The following is a 20162-nucleotide window of genomic DNA, read 5'->3' as shown; positions in this document are numbered from 1 at the left end:
TTTGCTCTGCCAATCCCTGGTAAGGCAACTTTACTAAATCCCTCACTTGCCATTGTTTATAGAGTATTCTTGTCTTTTTTGCCTTGTTTTTTAAATCTGTGTTTGTGGTAATAAGAGCTGGAGAAGAACAAAGGTGTGTGTGTGAGGGATGTCTTTGTTACTAGCTGAACAATTTTGGTTTATCAGCGTAAAAGGAAGTGGAAAAGTGTATTACCTAATCATTCCTTCCCCATTAGCTATAACATGTGCAGAAGTTGCATCTGCAAAACTTGAAGTGCACGTGTTCCAGTAATTTCACTCCATTCTTTCTGCAAGTGCTCATAGAGACCAGTCCTGGATTATTGTTTTTAAATAAAATGTACTTTCTTGAGTTTGTGGGAATACTTGGATTTGTTCTAATACAAATATTTTTAACGTTTCTGCTTTATTTTTGTGGGATTCTTTTGTTTCTTTTAAACTTTAATTTTCTTTTAAACTTCTTTTAAAGTTAATTGTGCTGAGTGTTACAGACATGGCTCATGTTTCTTGTAAAGTCATGAAAAGCTAAACAAATGGAACGCAGGAAAGAAGAGGCTCAGTTTTCTCATTTAGGGGCCAACACCCTTCACAGAATCTAGACATCTGCCATTTGAGAAATCCAGACACTTGATAAAGAAATTGCAGAGCATCACTTTTCCCCAAATGTATGCTCCTGCTTCACATTAAATTCATAGTGGCTTCCCTCTCTTCCAATATGTTTGCATGTTTCATTAAGAAAATTTGGTGCTCTGTGCTTATAAGATTTTTCTAAGTTTCCGTTTCCAGTAGGGTAAGTGTGGGTTGTGGCTTTTTTTCTCTTATATTCACCCAGGTTGCACTCCCTTTTTGTTACTTTTTTGTTGCAGGAGGACTCCTGTTAGTTTCTGTGCAAGATTGATGGCCAGCTCTGCTCATCCTTACAAAGTTTGTGCAGGCAGGCAAAAACCAGATGCTTTTTAAATTGCTTTCTAGGTCACTTTTTACATCCACCTTAGCCATGAGCAAGCATGGTAAGTGAGCAATCAAGACTGGCACTCAGTAAACTGGTGTTTGTATGTATTAGCAATGGACATTTAATGATCAGAACTTGGTTGAGGATTTCTGAGATACTTTACGGGTCCTTCATGGTTATTTGTGACAATTATTTCTTTTTTTTAAGCTACTTCTGCCTTACTTGTACAGTTCATAATTTTTTGTAGTGAATAACATGTCCTGTATTTATGCAGCGCGTAAAACAGTGGTCTTTTTGAATAACTGTAGTCACTTTTTGGTCATGCTGCTTTTCAGGGCAGAGTAAGAAACAAAAAGAAATAATGAATTTAACAGAAACTTCAACTAAAAGCTTTAAAAAAAAAAGTTGTTCTTGTGGAAACTCCCTTTCATCTCCAGATGTTTAAATTTTTTCAATAGTAAAGAGCATTTGAATTTAAATGCAGTGGGAAGATAAAATGAACACTTAATAAAACAAGTGCTTCTATACTTAGGAAAGACCCAGTCGTTATCAGTGGAAAATTCCAGGCACTGTTGCTTTTAACGTCATATTAAGTAGCACCTAGAAGTGTTTTGTGTTCAAAACATTTGCCAGAATATAAATGGAAAGGATTTATGACAAAAATAATATTGGTGTTGCATGGAGTATGAAGGAATGTTATAACAACACATAAAAGCAAACCAAGTGTGGTTGTTCAGGGGAAGATAAGCAGAGGAGGGCGTATCATATCCTGTGTGCAGCTCCGAGAGTGCCAGTGTCACCCTTCAGGAGCATAGTAACTTAGGGGGGGAGAGATGAGAGTCAGGAAAGTCAGGGAGGAGTGCTGGGTGGCTGCAGCCTCCTCTAGGAGACTGCCCTTGTCTCTGCGCAAACAACATGCATCCCTAGGGATCTTGCAAAGTCTTTTCAGAGTTAATCTATTGACTTCTTTGTCGTTGGAGGCTTTTGCACAGTACCATCAGGGATGGTAAGAGGAACAAAACCTTGCCAGTTAAGCGGTGACCAGAATTCCAGTTCCCTTCCCTCACTAGTCCCCTGTTATATTTCTGCTTTATTCAGGATCCCCTGCTGAATGCAGGTTCTGAACACAGAGATCTTACACGGGCACTCTCTGACTGTAGGCTAGGACTATACTGCTGGTCCTGTGTGTGCTCTCATAATTCATATAGACGACACAGAAAGGACTATTTTGAAAGGTAATAAAGTGCAGAAGACTTTTAATCTGTTATGCCATCTTGATGTGCAAGTTCCTTTTCTTGAACTGATGGCTTATCTAAACACCAGGTCTTGGCCAGCAACTTGACAATGTCATAGCAACTGCATTGTAGGGTTTTTTTCAGAAGTTTAGAAAATATTCAATCTATACACTGGTACTTTGGGACGGTTTGGCAGTGCCTGGAGTTGAGATAATTCAGCTTGTGGTCATGTTCGTACTAATTCAGCACAAAGCTGTGCCACTGCAAAATGTGTTGTCTTGTGTACTGCTTTCCTGCTTAAGAGTATGTGCCAGTGCTGGATCTCACATGGCCTTGTGCAATGAATCTGATAAGAGTCTGACTGAGATACAAATAACCTTCATGTGTGTGGGATGGAGGGAAGAGTGTAGGACTGGGGCTGTCAGGAGGGAGCTGAAAGGTATGAACATTTGAAGTGGTGAGAAGAGGCAGGAGAACAGGCCCCCTCCCTTTGATAGCAGTGTACATTTATGCCACATTTAAGTGACCACGCAGTTGCTATCAAAACCCTGTAACTATGCCATCAGTAGAAAATCTCTGCTTGTTTTCTATTTATTTAAAATTTTTTCCTCCATGGTGAATAGCTATCTGACCTTAGCCTTTGTTTTCTCCCATCTCTTGTAGTATCCCAGCAACCATGTACTTGCTATGCTTTGCTCTTAATTCATTTGGAAGCTACTGTGCCAAGGGACCATGTCTTCCTCCCTTGTTGTGGTTATCAGACCTAACCTTGATAAAGTTCAGAAGCCTCAGCTGCAGTATAAACAATGTTGGGGAAGAAGTAAATATACAAATAACAGTGACTTGTAGGACTGTCATGTTCCTCCCAGGGTTATGAGAGTAGAATCTGTGAGGTTTGAATTAAGTGTGTTGCCCTGTGTGCAATGGGGATTTCATTTGTGAAGGAAGTTCGAAGAAACGTGCTTGTGAAAGTGTAATGACTACAGCGAGTGCTGCTTTTAGGAGGCATGTGAATGCTATTACTGTTTATTCTTCTCCATTTTGAAAACTTTCCATTTTCTAAAAGTTTATGATGATGGTGGTGTCTGTAAATAGCATTAGTATTTTAATTTTTTATTGGAAAAGCTTTAAAAAGTCATATAACAGATGTAGCATCCATGCAGTTCAGGTCTGGCTATGTATCTTTGAGGTGATCCCTTTTAAAATGAATTTTGATTCTTGAATTTTTGTCTATTTGGTGCCTAACTGTGATTATTCTGCTCTTGGCATAGTGTAGGCAGTGTGTCTTTAGTCACATGTATGCATAATTTAACCCTAACACTGAAAGGAAGTCCTGATGTGCAAATAAGGACTGGCTTGCCCCTTTATTTCTAAACTTAATCCAGTGCAGATTCTAAAATTCTAAAATTCTAAAATTTGGATCTTCTCTCAGTTGTTTGTAATATGCTTTTGCTACTTTTCTCCATCTCTTTAGTTGGTTTGATGAGGTTTTTTGTTATTGTTTGCTGGTTTCTGTTTGTTTGTTTGTTTTCTCCTGATACTCTTACCCCAGATTGCCATATCTCAATTTTCATTCCATCAACCTTAGTTTACATGGACTCTCAACCTAGGAAACAAGGTATTTACTGTCTGATTTCATGTCTCTTCAGCCTTCATGATATTTAGCTTTTTATCATAAATCACTCTTCCTAAGATTTTTAGTCATGAAAGTTTCTCTTTGAACATGTTTTACCATTTCAGTGACTTTCTGGTTCTGGGCACTGTACTTACAGACATACTCTTGCAACTGGGTTTACGCCAGAGCTGTTTAAAGTCACTATTTTATCCTTCCCTCACCCCCTTTTTGTGTGCCCTGTCACACCATATATATGCAATCGTGACTTGCATTAAGCTGATTTTCAGGCAGGTTAAATTGTGAACTCCTGTCAAGTTTATTCTCCACATTAATTTTGGTCCCTCTTATATTAACTACTTTGCAGGTTGCATGTCTGTATAAAGTATGTGTTCGGGATTTTTTTTTCCAAGCCTTATTGATTTTTGTGTTGCTGTTGGCAGTGCTAACCTCTCTACAATACACCTGTATTTCCTAGTACCTCACCATTTGATGGTGTTTCAATTTTGATTTTTAACGATGTTTTCCTCATTAAAAAAATTCCCCAAAGAACACCACAGGTACCATGGCTGAAATAAAAGTGCAGGGGCATGATTAGATGTTCTTTCCCCCGTGACTGCTGGAAATTTGTGAAAGCATAGCAAAATGTGATACAGCCTAGATGTTGCTGCCAAGAAATGTAGTGATTATATCCTGCTGAACAGAAACACTATCTTCCCTAAAAGGCAAAGATAGAGCAGAGTTATGCAGTAGGTAGGTGGTGGTGAGATACAGATACCACAAATTAGGGATTCTTGTCTGTAGTCTTGTTTTTACCCAGCTCAGAATCTGTTACATTGTGGAGGATTCAGCTTTGTAGCTGTTTTTCTAGTGCATTTCTGCAAGGCATAGCCTTTCTGTATAAATGATTCCTTAAAATTAGGGCCTTATTCCATGGTTGCAGCCTTCTGTTGCTTTTCCTGCATGAGAGCCACTATCCGTGTCATGTTTTGCCTGCAGAAGGATGGACGATCTTTTAAGATTGTCTAAATTATGGGAGCTGTTGTGAGCTGAAACACTCTGCCTGATGTAAGGAAGAAATCTGGGTGGAGAGGAAGGGATGGGTAAATAATTTTTTCCTTACCCAGGGTGGGGAGCAGTTACGGAGCTCCTCAGTGACTGCTGCAGTCACTGTGCCTTTTCCTATCGCAGGTGACCCGTACGCAAGAGGCACCTCTGTGACAGTAGTGCATTGGAGCTTACTGCTGCCACATCCACCTCTTCTTTCTCCCACATCATCCATCCAGTGATGTCCCTGAGGTACAGCCTGAGGGGTCACCCTTATGTGTTCCCTCAACTGTCAGTCAAAAGGGGAATCCTTAGCTCCTGCTAACATTGGTTGTGTTGATTCTTTGCCTTGGATTAGCTGTGGATGCAAGGAATTCTCCTTCTGTTGGGTAATGCCTGTAAAATGCAGCAAGAGAAGAATGATCCCTATGGACAGGAGTTTATGATAGTGTAAGGCAGTGTAAGCAGTTGTCCAGAAGGGATCACTCACTTGGCATAATTCTTGATGCTCTGCTAGTTGTTAGTAATGGACTGTGAAAACTTTACAGTTGTAGTATGGACAACACTAAATTATTTAACCTGCAACTTTCACAAAAAAAACCTCTTTCAAATACGTTGATTTTTTGTGGGGTTTTTCTTTGAGCTTAACTATTATATTGACATTTTTGGACTTCGCCTTTACTTTGTGATGTAGTAAATGACATCATTTGAAGTGCTACAGCATGTTACACATGGAATGCTGGGCTGCTCTGTGTGCTGAGACACTGATCTGCTTCAAGCAGAAACTATGGGCATATTTGAGAAGATAATTTTAATTAGCCCAATTAAAAACCCAGCCATATTTGACCTAAGTTGTCTAAATGATGTTACACTCTGTTCACAGAAAAATTGTTTTTCCACTGATAAATAAACATGAAATTATCAGTCAGCAATGTCTCTTCCAGCAGTAAGTATTTGCATCTAGGTTAGTACAGCAAAGATTATTTTTTTTTTTCCCCAGCAGCTGACTTTCCCTCTGCAGTGACTTGAAGGCTTGCCAAGCCTTTGTCACAAAACAAGCTAGTGAGGACCTTTGGATGTCACTGTGCAAAAGATTCTGTTCTAACTGAACAGATGTTTTCAGGACAAGGGTGATACTCTCAGAAGAGGTGCCAGGTGACAAAAATAGTTGTATTTTGTAGGACAGATAGAAAAGAATGCTGTGTCTTTCCAGATGGTATTTTGTTTTGTAGCTGTGGACGATTCAGGTTAAGGGCTTGAAGTTGTGGCTGGCTTTCTAAATATGACTCCTGGAAGTGTATCTGGTCTCACTATTTGGTTTGATATCCTTAGGAGACAAGGTACTCAAATGTAAGCGGGCTGCTTGTGTGTTACCACACAATTCAAAGCAGTTAGAAAGCTGTCTGTAGTAGTCAACACCATGTGCTCATAAATGAGTGAAGTGTCTTGTTATTTTGGGAAGTGCTAAGAGGTATTTTTAGTATATTCTTTTTTTTTTTAATTGGATGAAACATGATATCAGAATCAAACATTTTTGTTCTGAGTGAAAAATTGAAGCACACAATATAATACAAAGTAATATTTCATTTGTTATTATGTATATATATATATACAGCATATATATACTCCATAAGATTGGGTATGTTCCAAAGTTAAAGCATCTCAGTGAGTCATCTATGGAGGCTTTATGTTTCAGATTTAACAAAAACCCTAAACTAACACTCTATTGTTGGCATCTATGTCACGAAAAATTACTCTGTTCTTAACTTTGCAAAACTCATTGCATTGCTTTTCAGCAGCCACAGTATTTGACTTGTATAGTTACTTACTGTACCAAATTTGAAGAGTTTTTTTCCAATGTCAGTGCAAATTACAAAGTTTGTAGAGGTGCTAGATTGTAAGGGGCTTGCATTGAAGAACTCTCCTAGAGAAACCACCAGTGACTTCCAGAATGTCGTCACTTAAGATAGGTTCACATTTAAATAGTTGTCTTTAATCTCTTCATTTTTATAGTTCAGTCTTGAAGAGAAAATTCATCTTGCTCATTAAGTTGATTTGGCTTTAGAAAATCATATATTTCCTGTTCGTCATGTCAAATGCTTGTGAGTTTTCTTTGGAGTAGAGAAGGACTGTGGCTCTGAAAAGTAAAGATCTAATCCCAGCTGCAATAAGGACTGTTTCTTTCTTCTTTTTTGACTTCAGTGTAATGGTGTTGAAGTGGATGTAAGAAAGCATTCATCAGCACTGTAGTGGGAAAAGCAAAGGAAAAAAATTCATAACATGAAGTCCAGTGATAGTTCCTGATGTTGTCACTTTGTACTGCATGTCATGGCATGGGTCACTAAGAGACTTTCACTGGAATAGGTTTGTGCTGGTGCCTCTTAATTTAGCCAGTCATATGTATAACTAATACAGAACAGTATGTGACAATCCCAAGGTATTCTGTAAGCACCAATGATGACTTTGAAATGATGTGGTCTGGATGGAGCAACCCAGGCAAAATAAACTTTAGATTCCTTAAGCCATAAAGACTCTACATGTATGTTACTTACAGGAAGAATCATGACTAAGTGTCTTACTTGAGTTTTATTAGATCACTGCCCAAACAAAAAAAAAGATTACCATTTTAGACTTCTTTTAATTGGCATGCAGTATTTAACGTGTAGGACTATTGATGTTCTTTGGGTTTGGTTTTTGGCTTTTTCTTTTTTTTTTAATCATTCATAACTGATCTTACTATTGAAGCTATCCAGTTTGTTAAGCAAAAGAAATATTCTCTGAAGCAGATAAATGGGACCTGAGGGCATGAGAGATGAGGTGGGGGTGTAACAGTCTTGAGAGATTTTTAGAAATGGTAAGTCTTGTCATCTTACCTGGTTTTAAGTTTTAAATTAGAATAAATGGGCAGAAATACATCAGCGGGCAAGCTAGGGATTGAACTGAACTAGACTGAATGGGAAAAAATACTTCTTAAAGTTACAGAAGAGATGATGTGAGGAGTTGGCTCCTGACTTAAGTACCTCATGATATTGGGGTTTAAGCAATGAATTCTTTCCATTCAGTGTTACAATTCACTTACAAACTTCTTGACCAGAAGCAGGGAGCACGACTGTTTAACTTACTTTAATTGTTGATGATATGTCTTGGTCTTAATACGGTTTGTTGTAATTTCAGATGAAATATAAAACATTGTAGAGCTATAAAAGAAAAAATAGCCTAAAGTCTATTTTTTTTTTTAATAGCCATGTTTTTTCGCTTTTTTTCCTTCTGCTCTTTTTCAAAAACATAGAAAGACAGCATAGTCCAGGATACTTCTCAGATAATAAAAAGAGTTATCCTTTTTCAGTGATTCAGAAAACTGGTAAAAGATTAAATGGTACTTCATGGCAGTTGATGCTGGGATCCCTGTTTGATCACAGAAGCTCTACCTTAAACCTTACCTTATGTGAATTCCTGATGCAAATATTTGTAATAAATTTGTAATAAATGCTTTCTTGATTGAACATCCCAGTTAGTTTTTTCTTTTCTTCCAAACCATGATGTTGTTGGTTCACATTCATTTCAATTGTTGCAAGACACAGAGTATGGTTTTTATGAAAATGAATAGAAAACCTGAAACCTGTTACTTGTGAAACTTTTATTGTCAGAAACAGTTACAATTTAGCCAGAATTATATTCCCATATTCTGCATTTTAAGTGCACGCACGTCAAGGGAAATTTCTCTGTGTGCTGTTGTTACAGGTGGGAGTTGACTGGGTCAGTGGCAAGTGTCACCTGCAGTTACCGGCAGGTTTAAAGTTATCCAGCAATGTCTTTGAAGTGCTACAAGGATTGCAATAGGATATGAACATTTTATGGTCTTCCTCTTGATGATGTAGTTAAATTCTTAACGAGGTATTAATTCCAAACTGCTTTCAGAGCTATGAATTGTTTACTAGAGAAATTATAAAATCAGTGACACTGAGCTGAAGTTTGTTTCAAGAAATTTGTTTATAAATCCAGTTGTTTTATACAAAGCAAATCTGAATTGAACTGAAAAACAGTCCTTAGGTTTCTGTGAGAACAAACCACTTTGTAAATGCTGTAATATGTAGGACATTATTTACCTTCACTGTTTTGGGGGCTAATCCTACAATTATTTTATGCAGGTTTCACCTGGAACATCTCGTTCAAGTTACCCAGCTACCAGCTATCAGGACTCCAGCAACTGGGAATCTCTAATGAAAATTAAAGAGGGGCTGCTAAGACAGAAGGAGTTTGTGATTGATCGGTAAGTACCCAGCTCCTGCTGCATTCATTAGACTAGGTTAAGTAAAAGCTATGGTGTAAAAGCTGGCTTTCAGGAGAACTACTTACTCAGTAAAGTTGTTAGGTTTCAGTCCAGCTACTATTTATGCACAAATATGTAGGAGCTAGTTCTGCTAGGAGAGAAGACTGGCAGCTGGCCTAAAGTCTTACAGAAAGTTGGAAATGTATTTAGGAGGTTTAATGCCTCTGGAGTGGAAAAGGAACAGTGGGCCCAACAGCCAGTTCTGCTGTCAGATTCCCCTCTTAGCTTCTTACTGGGCTGCAGATTTGTATAGGACATCTTTCTGCTTTAAGGTCTTGGAAGTGACTTGCAAGATGAAAATTGGTCAGCTACATCGTGCTGACTTTCTTTCCATGACAAGTACAGAAATGCAACGTATTTGAAGCCAGTTGATAAAGCTTTGAGAAACTGGCCTTTGTAGTAATATTCAGTGGTAAAATCCTATTCAAATCCTCATACAAATTGTTCAGATAAAAGAAAAATACTAAATCCAGAATCTTTATGTCAATAAATACATAACTTTTTATTAAAATTGCTGTCAATGTGAATGGGCCTTAATAGCAATTCACCACTGTTAAGTTTTTAGTACTGGGAAGATTATGCTTGTGCAAGATCTGTTCATTCCTCTATTGCGACAGAGTGAGGAATTGCAGTGGTTGAAGGTGTTTCTGTCCCTTGGCAGTCTGGCCAGCACCTCTGGAGGCATTTCAGTGGTGGAAGTTGGCATTGGGTTGCCTGGTTTGATGTGGGATGTCAGTGTGTGTTTACCTGCTGCTGCAGCAATGATGGGACTCAGTTAGGAACTGGGCTCACCATTCCACTCTGCCAGCTCTCCTTCGGAGGTGATGATCTCCCAAGGGGGTAAGCAGTTAAAATGGAAACATCCTTGGCTGTTGCTTACATCTCCTCTGTCAGAGCCTTTTGATCAGCTGCTTGAAGGCCATCTGAATTACGGTGTTTTTTTCAGGCTTGCTATGTCAGTTAGTAAAGCTGTAGTAGGAAACCTGCAGCCCACCTCCTGGGCCCTAAGCTGTCAGCAGTGTTTGTGAGTACATTGCCCTTGATGCCTGGGATGGCCTTCAGTGCCTCTGCTGGGGCTTACCATCCTCTGCACTCCACATGAAGGCTTGTTACACACTGGCAGCTAAAAATGCAGTTGGTGTTGCTCTTCTCACACTGGAAATGTGTTTACAGTCAAGGGAGAAGTTTCTGAAGGGACTGCTTTTAAGCTGGCTGCCTGCTAATGTTGCTTGATACTGTCCATGTGGAAGAAGAAAAGCTATTTCTTGACATCCAGTGATGGTGTGCTAGTTCTTTTTTTTGTAGAAGTAATTTCTTTTGTGTGACTTAATGTTAGTGAATACAGTTCTTTCAATATTTCTCACCAGAAGTCTGCTTAGATAATTTCTTTTCATTCAGCTGAAAAGGCAAAATAGACTCAGTAAGCTATTGAAGTGCGACAGACCACTTAGTGATGTTACATACTTAAGCAGATACTTGGTGTTAATGTTGTAATTTGTAATAATGCAATGTAACAATACATCACAGAACAGGCTCTTTTTCGAATATTGAATTTCCATTTGAGCAAAATATTTGCCTGAAGTTATTTTAAAATGAAATAGAAACATTTAAAATAGATGGTTTGTACTTTTAAGATTAGTACAAATCAGTGTTGCATATTTACAAAGTTTTTACAACAGATTGCTTAATTTTTTATTTTTTTAAGAGCAGGTAGTGCTTTCTGTGAAAAATAAAAATACTTTTGGTTTCATTCATGAAGAAAATGGTACATATCTACTGTGCAAAAACCTTGAAATAGAACTCCGTTAAAAAGCACTAGTGTTACATTTCATATTAGATGGGGTGTTAAGGCTGAAGTGTGAAAACTACCTTTCTTCAAGGCCCAAAGTGGCACTGGGTGAAAACGTGATATTACCTATATTTAACACATGGGAACAAGAACTTCCAGCTCTTGATCTTCCTGAACTTAAATTAAACTTCTTTTCAGAGTTTGAATTTATTTGGGAATAGTGACCTAAAATAAAAAATACGAAGTTTGCTAAAGTGTAGTTAATTCAGCATGGTGGTAGTTAAATTACAGAATTTATGCGTTGGTGAAATGGAGGAGGAATTAATTTGTTGACTGAGGTTAGGTAGTAGGTGTTTGAGAGGGCCTTTGTACCTGTGGTTTTCGTGGAGTTTTAAAAGGTGTAATCTCCTTAAGACGTATACTGAATTTACAGACTGGTGGTTGAGGGGACAGAAGCTCTGGAGAGATGGGTTAACCTCCTGCTGCCTGGTAGCCAGAGGAGTGGGACAGCAGCTGGCACGGTGCTCCAGACCCAGCTTTTTGCTGCTGGCAAGTACAAGGAACAGCCGGATGAAAAGATGCACACCAGGGACACCCCCCTCTTGCCCTTGTCACCAGCCTCCCCTTCATCCGCAGGGTCATTAACCATCTTTTTAAGGTTAAACACTCTTTTGTTGGGAATTGTACTGGTGTCCCACTTACTGAGGAAGTGGAGGAGATTAATATCACACACCTTGTTCTGCGCAGTAGTGCTTAAATCTGTTGATAAGTAGGAAGTGGATGCTCTGTACAGGGTAGTATTTTTAAGCTGTTCTAGCTTTATCTTGTTAAAAAAGGGAAGAAGAGCAGATGAAGGAAAGTGAAACGTGCTGCCTGCTTTCCTTCTTTCCACACCAAGACAAAAAGGCAAAAAATTCGGCCCTTCCAGATTAGATTATTAAATTTCCTTGTTTTGCATTGGAAATTTAACAGATAGGAATAGTTGCAAGTAAGTTTCCAGTAGTTATGAAAACAATTCAAGGCATAATGCTTAACAGTGTAAATCATAATATTTGGATACTTTGGTGTGTCACTAGAAATTCAAGTATTTTTAAGTTTTTAATATCCCAAACAGTCACTTGAGCCTGTGAATAGAACAAGTAGCTTGATTTTTGATCTGTATGCTGTGTTCAACAGTAGATTTAATAATAGATAAATGAAATTGATTTATTTTGTATAGTCTGTTCAGCATTTATTTAAGTAGTACACAGCATAATTGAGTGGGTTTAAAAGTGGTTCTGGTTTGCTTTTTAAACTACTCTAGGAGTCACTGCTAGTTTAATCACTAAAAACTTGAAATGCTTTTTAGTTCTGCTCTTAAGAAAATGAGGAGGAGCCTGTACTTTTAGGAAGAGAAAACCTGGTGCGAGGAAGCCAGCCTGCACTGTATGTGCATACCAGAACACAGTGGCACTTCTTCAAGGTGTGTGTCTTGTTTTCTCCACATAAGAACTGTTGTTACAGGCCATGAATGAGGACTTAAGGATTTAGTCTGTAAGAGGAAATCTGCTGCTGTAACACTTATTACTATAATGTTTGTCACCTACTGTACGAAATAATTGGATTATATCATTGCCTTACTTCTCTGGCAGCTTAGTATAATGGCAGCATTATATTTAGCACCAGAGGGAGCCAAGAGTGTTTGTATTGGTTTAGAAAATTACTATGTCACATTTTAATTCTTCATGTTGCTCCTCTGTTCAGTACAATAACACCACTAAAATTACAGTGTTTGGTGCAATGCTGAGTGTCTCTTGAGACTGACCTGCCACTGTAGATGTCTCTAGTGTCATTCTGGCAGAGTTTGCCTGGCAGGGGCAGCATGTAGTAGGTACGTGAATAAATGCCAAATATCTGGACATATGACACAAGCTGCTGAGAATAACACTGGGCATGCAGTGTTCTCTTGCAGGCAGCATAAGAGCATTTGAACAGCTTTTTAAGGAAAGGTAGGTTTGGAAGTACAATTTTAGTGAGTAGCTGTTATCTCTCAGAGCAGAACAACATTTAGATTCTTAAAACAGTTGCAAAATCATAGATTTTTTAATCCGTATCTGAATTAGGATTAGATGTTTTCACTGAGCCAGGAGAATTAGATTTTCTTTGCTTTGTATTAAATTGTCCTGATTTCAGTAGATGACATCAAACTGTATATGCTCTGACAGTGATCATTCTAATGCTAGTATAAAGCTGTAGTTCTTTTAATTTCAATTGGCTTGTTAAGATCTTCATATCCACTTAAGTGATAATTTGATGCCATTTTTGAGGAACCTGAAGCTTTATACTGCCCAGGTGGTGAGTGTGTAACAGGGAGTCCTGTGCAGGGAGTGGGGCTGTGAGGAAGCTCCTCAGAGTGCTCTGCTGTGTAAAATACACTTTGCTTCCAATAAAAGTGTGAAAAAGATGCTTTTATCTTTTTCCAATACCACTAGTCACCCAGGTAACTTGTGGATGAGACTTCTGTGTATCTTGAGCTGGTAAACTTTCAGGAAGGTTTTGCTACAGAGTAATTATTTTAGCTGTTTTAAAAGGTCACTTTTTCAGATGTGAATGCTAGTAACATTGATGAAAGTAGTTTCATCTAATAGCCTAGATCTTAGCAATAATGAGAGGATGTAGGGTTAGAAAGGACCTGTTTAACCTGACTGCCAGGCCATAGGGAAGACAAGCTGTAGTGCTGTCACTAAATGCTTACACTATTGCAGTATCTGCAATACCAGATGTTCTACAGCCTTTCTGTGTTGAGCAGTCTGATGTTTATGTAGGTCAAATGTTAGAAAATTTTTCCTAATATGATTTAGTCTTTCCTCCTAGGTAATGTTTTCTAGGCATGAAGTAGTTTTTGTTATTCTTTGAGATCTCTCCAGCTGATGAGCACATCTTCCGTGAAGTGTCCAAACTGGCCATTGAGGCCTCCCTTGGGCTGAGCACTTGTCTCTCACAGGCCATGGTTGTGTAGTGTTTACTTTTTGTGGTACAACATTGTGGAGTTTTGGTCAGCTGCAGTCCCAGATACTTCTCTGATGAGCTGGTGCTAAACTATTTTATATTGTGTAGATTCAAGTATTTTTAGGAAGTTCTAGTATTTTGCAAAGCTGAGAACAGCAGGGGAGGTGCATGAGTTGCTCTGTGTTTGTCCTGTCAGGAGACTGCAGAAGTTGAAGAGCTCCTACCATGGGAAGGAGAGTGCAGTCCTCTCTCTGAAGAGACATTTTGTCTGTGTCCCTCTCATTCCTCACCCCCTTAATTAAGTAGCTCAAAGCTTTTGAGAAAGTAGAGTTGCTGTCTGTGCTCTTGCCTGCCTTGCTTCAGCACTAGTTCACCTCCTGTGGGTCAGGCAAGCATTTCAAACTTTATGCAATTCAGAAAAGTCATTAAAAAATACCACACAAACCAATCCATCCAGATCAGAGATTCATGTCTTGACTCCCAAAGGTAGTGTTCCCATCTTCCTTCAAGGTAAGTTCTGCTGTGACTGGAAGAAAGGTTCACTGGTAACAATTTTACAAAAAAAGGAGACTTTATTGCATAGGAAATTTGAGATCTTTTCTCATAAGCTTTGCTGATGTTGGAGTTCTTTGGCATTATCTTCCAAATTCCGGAAAACGTAGTCACATTGTTTTTAGGACTTTGTGTACTAAGGATCTCGTTCCCTATCAGTATTCTGCACGTCTGGACTTGGGGTCCCAAGAGATTGTGCCTCTAAAACAAAGGGATATAATGATTTGTATCCAACTTCTTAAGCAACAAAACAAAGCAGCGTATGTCCAGCTGCAGTATGGAATAAATTATATCTATAGTACAGAGAGATCCATGTTGTATTTTGCTTTGCATCCTGATTCTGAAGAAATCCGCTCAGACATTTTCACCTAAAGCAGCAAATTCTTGTAAACTTGTGACTTTTGAAGGTAAGCATCAATTGTCATTTGGTTTCTTAAGAAGTTACTAATGACCCTTCTGTGGTGCAGGAAGCTCTGTTCTAAAGTCCCTGAATTGTTTGAAGTTACTGGATCTGGTGCCTTGATTTGGGGTATGGGACTTAGATTTATGCTAATTTAAGAATTAAAGTTAAAAAGCATAACTTGGAAGTTGCGGGAAGGAAGTGCTTCTCTGACAGATGTGTGTTTCTTTCTAAAGGCTCTTTCAATGTTAGAGTAAGTTAGAGTAAGTAAGGGGTAAGATGGGCTTATGGTGAATGGGTGAGCTGGTCCCAGATTCAAGAAATACGGTTTATTTCCAGACAAATGCATGTATGAGTGTCTGTATAAGTATGTGTCCACACTTGTCCTGTGTGAATGTGAGAAAATTATGTGAATGTCAGTTAAGTCACACAAATATTTTTGACGCTTAAGGAGAAGCAGTTTGTATATTAAGCAGTTTATTAGTGCTGGTCTCTGAAAACAGTCCAGGCTTGTGCACATTTTGTGTGTGTGTGTTCTCTGCTATCCGACATCTTCTGTGCTGTCTTGAGTTTTCAAAGGCAATTTTTTGAGCTAAAGGACAGAACTGCAATTGAATCAAAATAGAGACTTCCTCCTCTTCCCATTGATACTTCGTTCTTATGGCTCTAACTTTCTTTGTTCATTTCAATGGGTGCAGTTAGGGTCAAGTAGCATCAGAAGTTTTCCTCTGAGTTCTAGACAGCTTTGTAAGTAGAGCCATAGAATGGGGGGATTACGAATGGAAGTATCTGTGGCAGGCAGAAAGACAGATAAGGAATACTACTCTCCTTCAGTACCAAGGAAATAGTTACACAGAATCAGCATCTTTGGTAGCCTAGTCTCTAGTGTCTCTATCCTACATGTGGATTTCATGTAGGAATGGTAGTTGGTAATTCTGGGAAAGGCAAGAGAATGGTACAATCTGCCATAACAGGTTTTTCACTTTTCCTTCCTAACAAAATATCATCGATCTGCAGTAGTGAAACATGGCTGAAGCCTTGAAATTTTGTTTACAAAAATAAAGAATGTTCGAGGTAATAGAAGAAAAGGGAGCAAAATATGTGTTTACAAGACCTGGAAATAAGCCAAAGTCATTACTTTGTGCAAATATAGGGCTTTCTGTAAATAATCTAGCTAGAATGTAAATAGCTAGCATGTAGGAACTGGGACAAAAGAGCTGGTTTAGGAGACCATAGAGCAGCACATAGCCACGACTTGAGTCTTATATGTTGGATAACCTGTCACTTCTGCTGAGCTCCCTCAGAAAGAATGTACCCGGGAGCAGCACAGGGAGGATTTGATCTCAAGTTATTTATAAATGGCTGGAGGTTCAAAAAATGGGGTGAAAAGGCATGGTCCAGGGTATCAGTGAAATTTAAAAAAAAAAAAAAGAAAAGAAAATATAGCAAGCAGGTAGCTTCTGAAAGAAAAAACCCACCTTTAAATCATTATACCTGGAGAAAAAGACAAGATTTCTTCAGTGCAGAACTCTTCTGGGTAATTGCAACAGTCTTCTGTGTACCAGGTGGTCTTTTCCTGTCTCAAGAGGAGTTCAGATTCTCTTTTTGCCTGTTTGTTTCTGCACTGCCACCCCCAGTTTCTGGAGACACCTTGAGGGACAGCTGGAAAGATTTGTGTCAGAAGAGTTTGTGAAAACAATATTATTAGTCTCATGTTTGTATTAATTGATTGGATAGAATATTTACAGTTTGTACATATTTAAATGCCATTTCCTTTTGATCAGTTTAAATAAGGAAAACTAAAATGTCCCTTGCAAAAGGATGTTTTTTATTTTATTTTTGCCTTCTGTGACTTTTTTTTTTTTTTTAAGTTTTTTTTTTTTTTTTTTTTTTTTTAAACAAACTTCTCAGCTCTGAGTCCTTTTGGCTGGTTGACGACTTTGGATCAGGGTACTGCCTTCTCTTCTACTTCAGTCTGAGTGTAAGGGAAGGGATGGGTCAAGACAGACACTTTAAGTAAAATGGTGTTTTTTCCTTTTGGACAAAGGACCTGAATGAAACCGTATGAAAAGTGCCATGACACTTACATAATACATCAGTAAGTCTTCCTTTGCTGTCAACATAAAATCGTAACAGTTATGGGGAAAAAAATGAGGAGATTGTGAAGGAAAGTAGTTTCTGGGGTACCTAGGTACAGTACTTTCACTGAACCTGGTTGTGTGAGGTAGGGTCTGGTTTCTGTGCACTGAAGTCTCAAGGCTGGGATCCTGTCAGATTCCCCCATGCCCTGAGCTCAGGGCACAACCTGCTCCCACTTGCACTCGGATGGCTTCTGGAAGCACTAAAGGTTGAGGAGCTCGACAGAAACTTGGAGGCACCTAAATGCTAAAGGCTGATTGTATTTAATTTTGTTTTTTTAAAGTGCTGGGCTGATAGATTGGTAACAGGGAGGCTTGTGGGGTCAGTGTTCCCACTGTAATAGGCAACCTGTGTTTTTGAGAGCAACTGAACTTTATAAATTCCCTTTAAATAAAGCTCAGAGTATCTGGTTATGCAGCAAAATTTTTGTTTCTGGGTGCCATGAGGCTAATGCTGTTTTCAGAGAGGCAGTTACGTAAAGAAGTCGTGGCATCTACACAACCTTAAAATATTTCTAGAGTGTGTTTTGTTGGCAAGGTTATATAATGATGGAGAGTCTCATGCTTTGCAGAGTGAAAAGAAGCAAGCTAGTTAAACTCTGTGTTCTGTCTCATCTCAGATTGACTTATCTCACATTTTTTTCCAACAGGGATTTGGTAGGATAGGGAAAGGATTATTAAAGGAAATACGGTAGCATAGTTCAAACTACACTGGTAGTTTAAAAATATTTTAAAAATTTTTTAAAATACTCCAGGCTGTAGTGTCCAGGCTCTTGAAATCCTGCCTGGGAAGGAAGGCACTGCTAAGTTAAAATCAGCCATAAACAGAAAATCATATCATGCTTTCAAGGGGTATGTGACAAGTGGATAAATAATTTTAAAACGCGTGGGACAACAAAATTTTAATAGTTCTGTCTAGGAAGTAATAAGGTGATGAAAAATGAAAATTTACTTCAGTTCATAGGTTTGGATAACTCATACTAAATAGTTTTGGTCTCTGTGATCGGGCATGCACAGACATTATCAAGGTTTTATATTTTCTCATATGATAATACAAACTCTTGGGCTTTTTTAAGGTCTGTTACAAGTTAAGAGCATATTCTTTTACCTAATCTTCCAAAACAAGTTGGAAGCTTTTTGTTTGTAGTGCCATCTTACAGATGACAACCAGAACTGCACACAGTCTTCCAGTGTCGCATACTCCTTCTGTGTTTGTACAAGCTTGTTCCATCTAGATAGTAGAGGGAACAGGGGAAGCCTCAAAATCACTTGTGCTGATACAAAGTATTTTAAGGCTTGCTATGGAGTCACATAGATACATTCCCTTGCTCTCTTCTTATTCATTCACGTTGAATGAATTTTTCTAAGGTACCAACAAATGGCAACTTATATATACTGGTGTTCCATTCATTACTGTTCTTTATAGATACAGAAATAGGGAAATAGAAAAAACACGTTACCATGTCTTCTTTTTTCTAGCTGAGAAATGTGTAACTTCTACTACATTCAATATTTTTCAAATATGAAATTCCTCTTGTAAACCAAATAATAGGGGTACAGTTGGCTAGGAGAATATGAGTAGCTAAAATGGTCCCTTTAACTGTGTTTTGGCATCCTATTAAAATTTGCAGTTGGCATCTTTTCAACTAACATATAATTCATGTTGGTTTATAGGTTGTAGAATGCGTATTTTGTATGCACATGCTAATGTTTCCAAGATGCTTTTCCTAAACTCAACCCTTCCAAATTTTAAAAAAAGCAACAGATTTTGATAGTTTTCTGTATACTTTGCAAGATTTGCTTTTCCAGTATGTGCACAGGCAGGTCTTTTCCCTTGAAGTTAACCTGTATTTGCTGTTTATCTCCTTCTAAGGTTGGGTTTAGTCATCTGGGTTCAGTGTCATTGTTTCCAGAAAAGCCAGTCATCCTCCATGCTTGGAAGTGAAACTCTGAGAAGAAAATTTCATGCTTGCACGCAGATATATCCTAGGATAAAAAAGAAGGAAAAGTGAAAATTAGCAGAGTGCACAATGCTGGTTTTAAGTTGAGTGAGACGGTCTCTGTGCGTTTCTGGTGGGTGCTGACAGCTCCACTGTGGGGTCTGGTTTTGAGGTGCCTGTTGCTCCATGGAGAGTCACCGCACACCTTGTGGGGCTGTGACTTGGATTGGGACAGGAGCTGGCAGGTGTTTGCCCTGCAGTTGTGCCTAGTTCAAATGCAGTCATGATTTAAACAGTGATATAATTTGTGTTATAATTAAATAATGATACAATGCTGATACTGTTTCTGCTGTACACTGGCCAGGCAGTTGGTGCATGGTACTTGTTTTAGCACACAGTGCAGTATTTTGCCCCAGGGGAAGTTACATCTTATGTAAAGCAGTTGACTGAGAAAGTCTTAAGCAAAAAGCGAGACCTTGCAGGAAAGCTGTGGTGACTGTCTTATATAGTGGCCTTTTCTTCTTAAGTTCTTTCTGTTCCCCTTAATTTGTAAATCTCTTCAACTTTTGTCAGAAGTCAGCTCTGGTAAAGAGAGGAGCCAAGCAGGACAAGTCCAAGTAAAATGAAGGTGCCATTTTTGTTTGGTTTTGTTCTGCTTTCTGTATTCTTTTCCGTGCTTAGACTTCCAACCCTAGCAGCAAATGGCAACAGAAGCCTCCCTCAACCCCCACAAAATTGATAGAGTTTTCAAATCATATTTCTACAGCTGCAGCCTGGCTGCAGTGGGAAAAAGCCCACAGCTAGTGTGGATCCAGGATAGCTGGATACCATTGTTAATGTATTCTTCAGTATAAGTCTTAAGATCTGTGTTTTTCTAATCTCTCTTCCATTCCTTTTTTTTTTTTTTTTCCAAATTAAATTTGTGTATTACAGGCAAAATCAGCAAATTAACAATTTACATCAGAAGATAAGGGAGAATGAAATACGAGCTCAACATGCAAGACTGAGCCATCTTGTGAACTGCGAAGAACCGTACATGACTAACTTACAGGTAGGATGAATACTTTCATTTCTGCAAAGCTTTCCACTGCCCAGTAAATGGCACCTAGAAGCATGCTCACAATTTTCTGCAGGCCAAAGTGTAGAGCTTTTGTGACTGTT

General features: G+C 38.6%; 1 protein-coding gene across 2 annotated transcripts in view; it reads left to right on the top strand.

Annotated features, from left to right (window-relative positions):
- The window catches only part of CEP85L (centrosomal protein 85 like), a 137706-nt gene that overhangs the window by 101108 nt on the left and 16436 nt on the right, over nt 1-20162 (top strand). For both annotated transcript variants that reach the window (XM_032101557.1, XM_032101559.1), the window contains exons 4-5: nt 9013-9134; nt 19935-20052. In XM_032101557.1, the coding sequence (XP_031957448.1) occupies nt 9013-9134; nt 19935-20052 (240 nt within the window). The remainder of the gene's footprint in view (nt 1-9012; nt 9135-19934; nt 20053-20162) is intronic.

The sequence above is a fragment of the Corvus moneduloides genome, chromosome 3 (assembly GCF_009650955.1).
Source record: "Corvus moneduloides isolate bCorMon1 chromosome 3, bCorMon1.pri, whole genome shotgun sequence".
NCBI lineage: Eukaryota > Metazoa > Chordata > Aves > Passeriformes > Corvidae > Corvus > Corvus moneduloides.
Note: the sequence above shows the minus strand (reverse complement) of the source record. Positions and strands in the feature narration are given on the sequence as shown.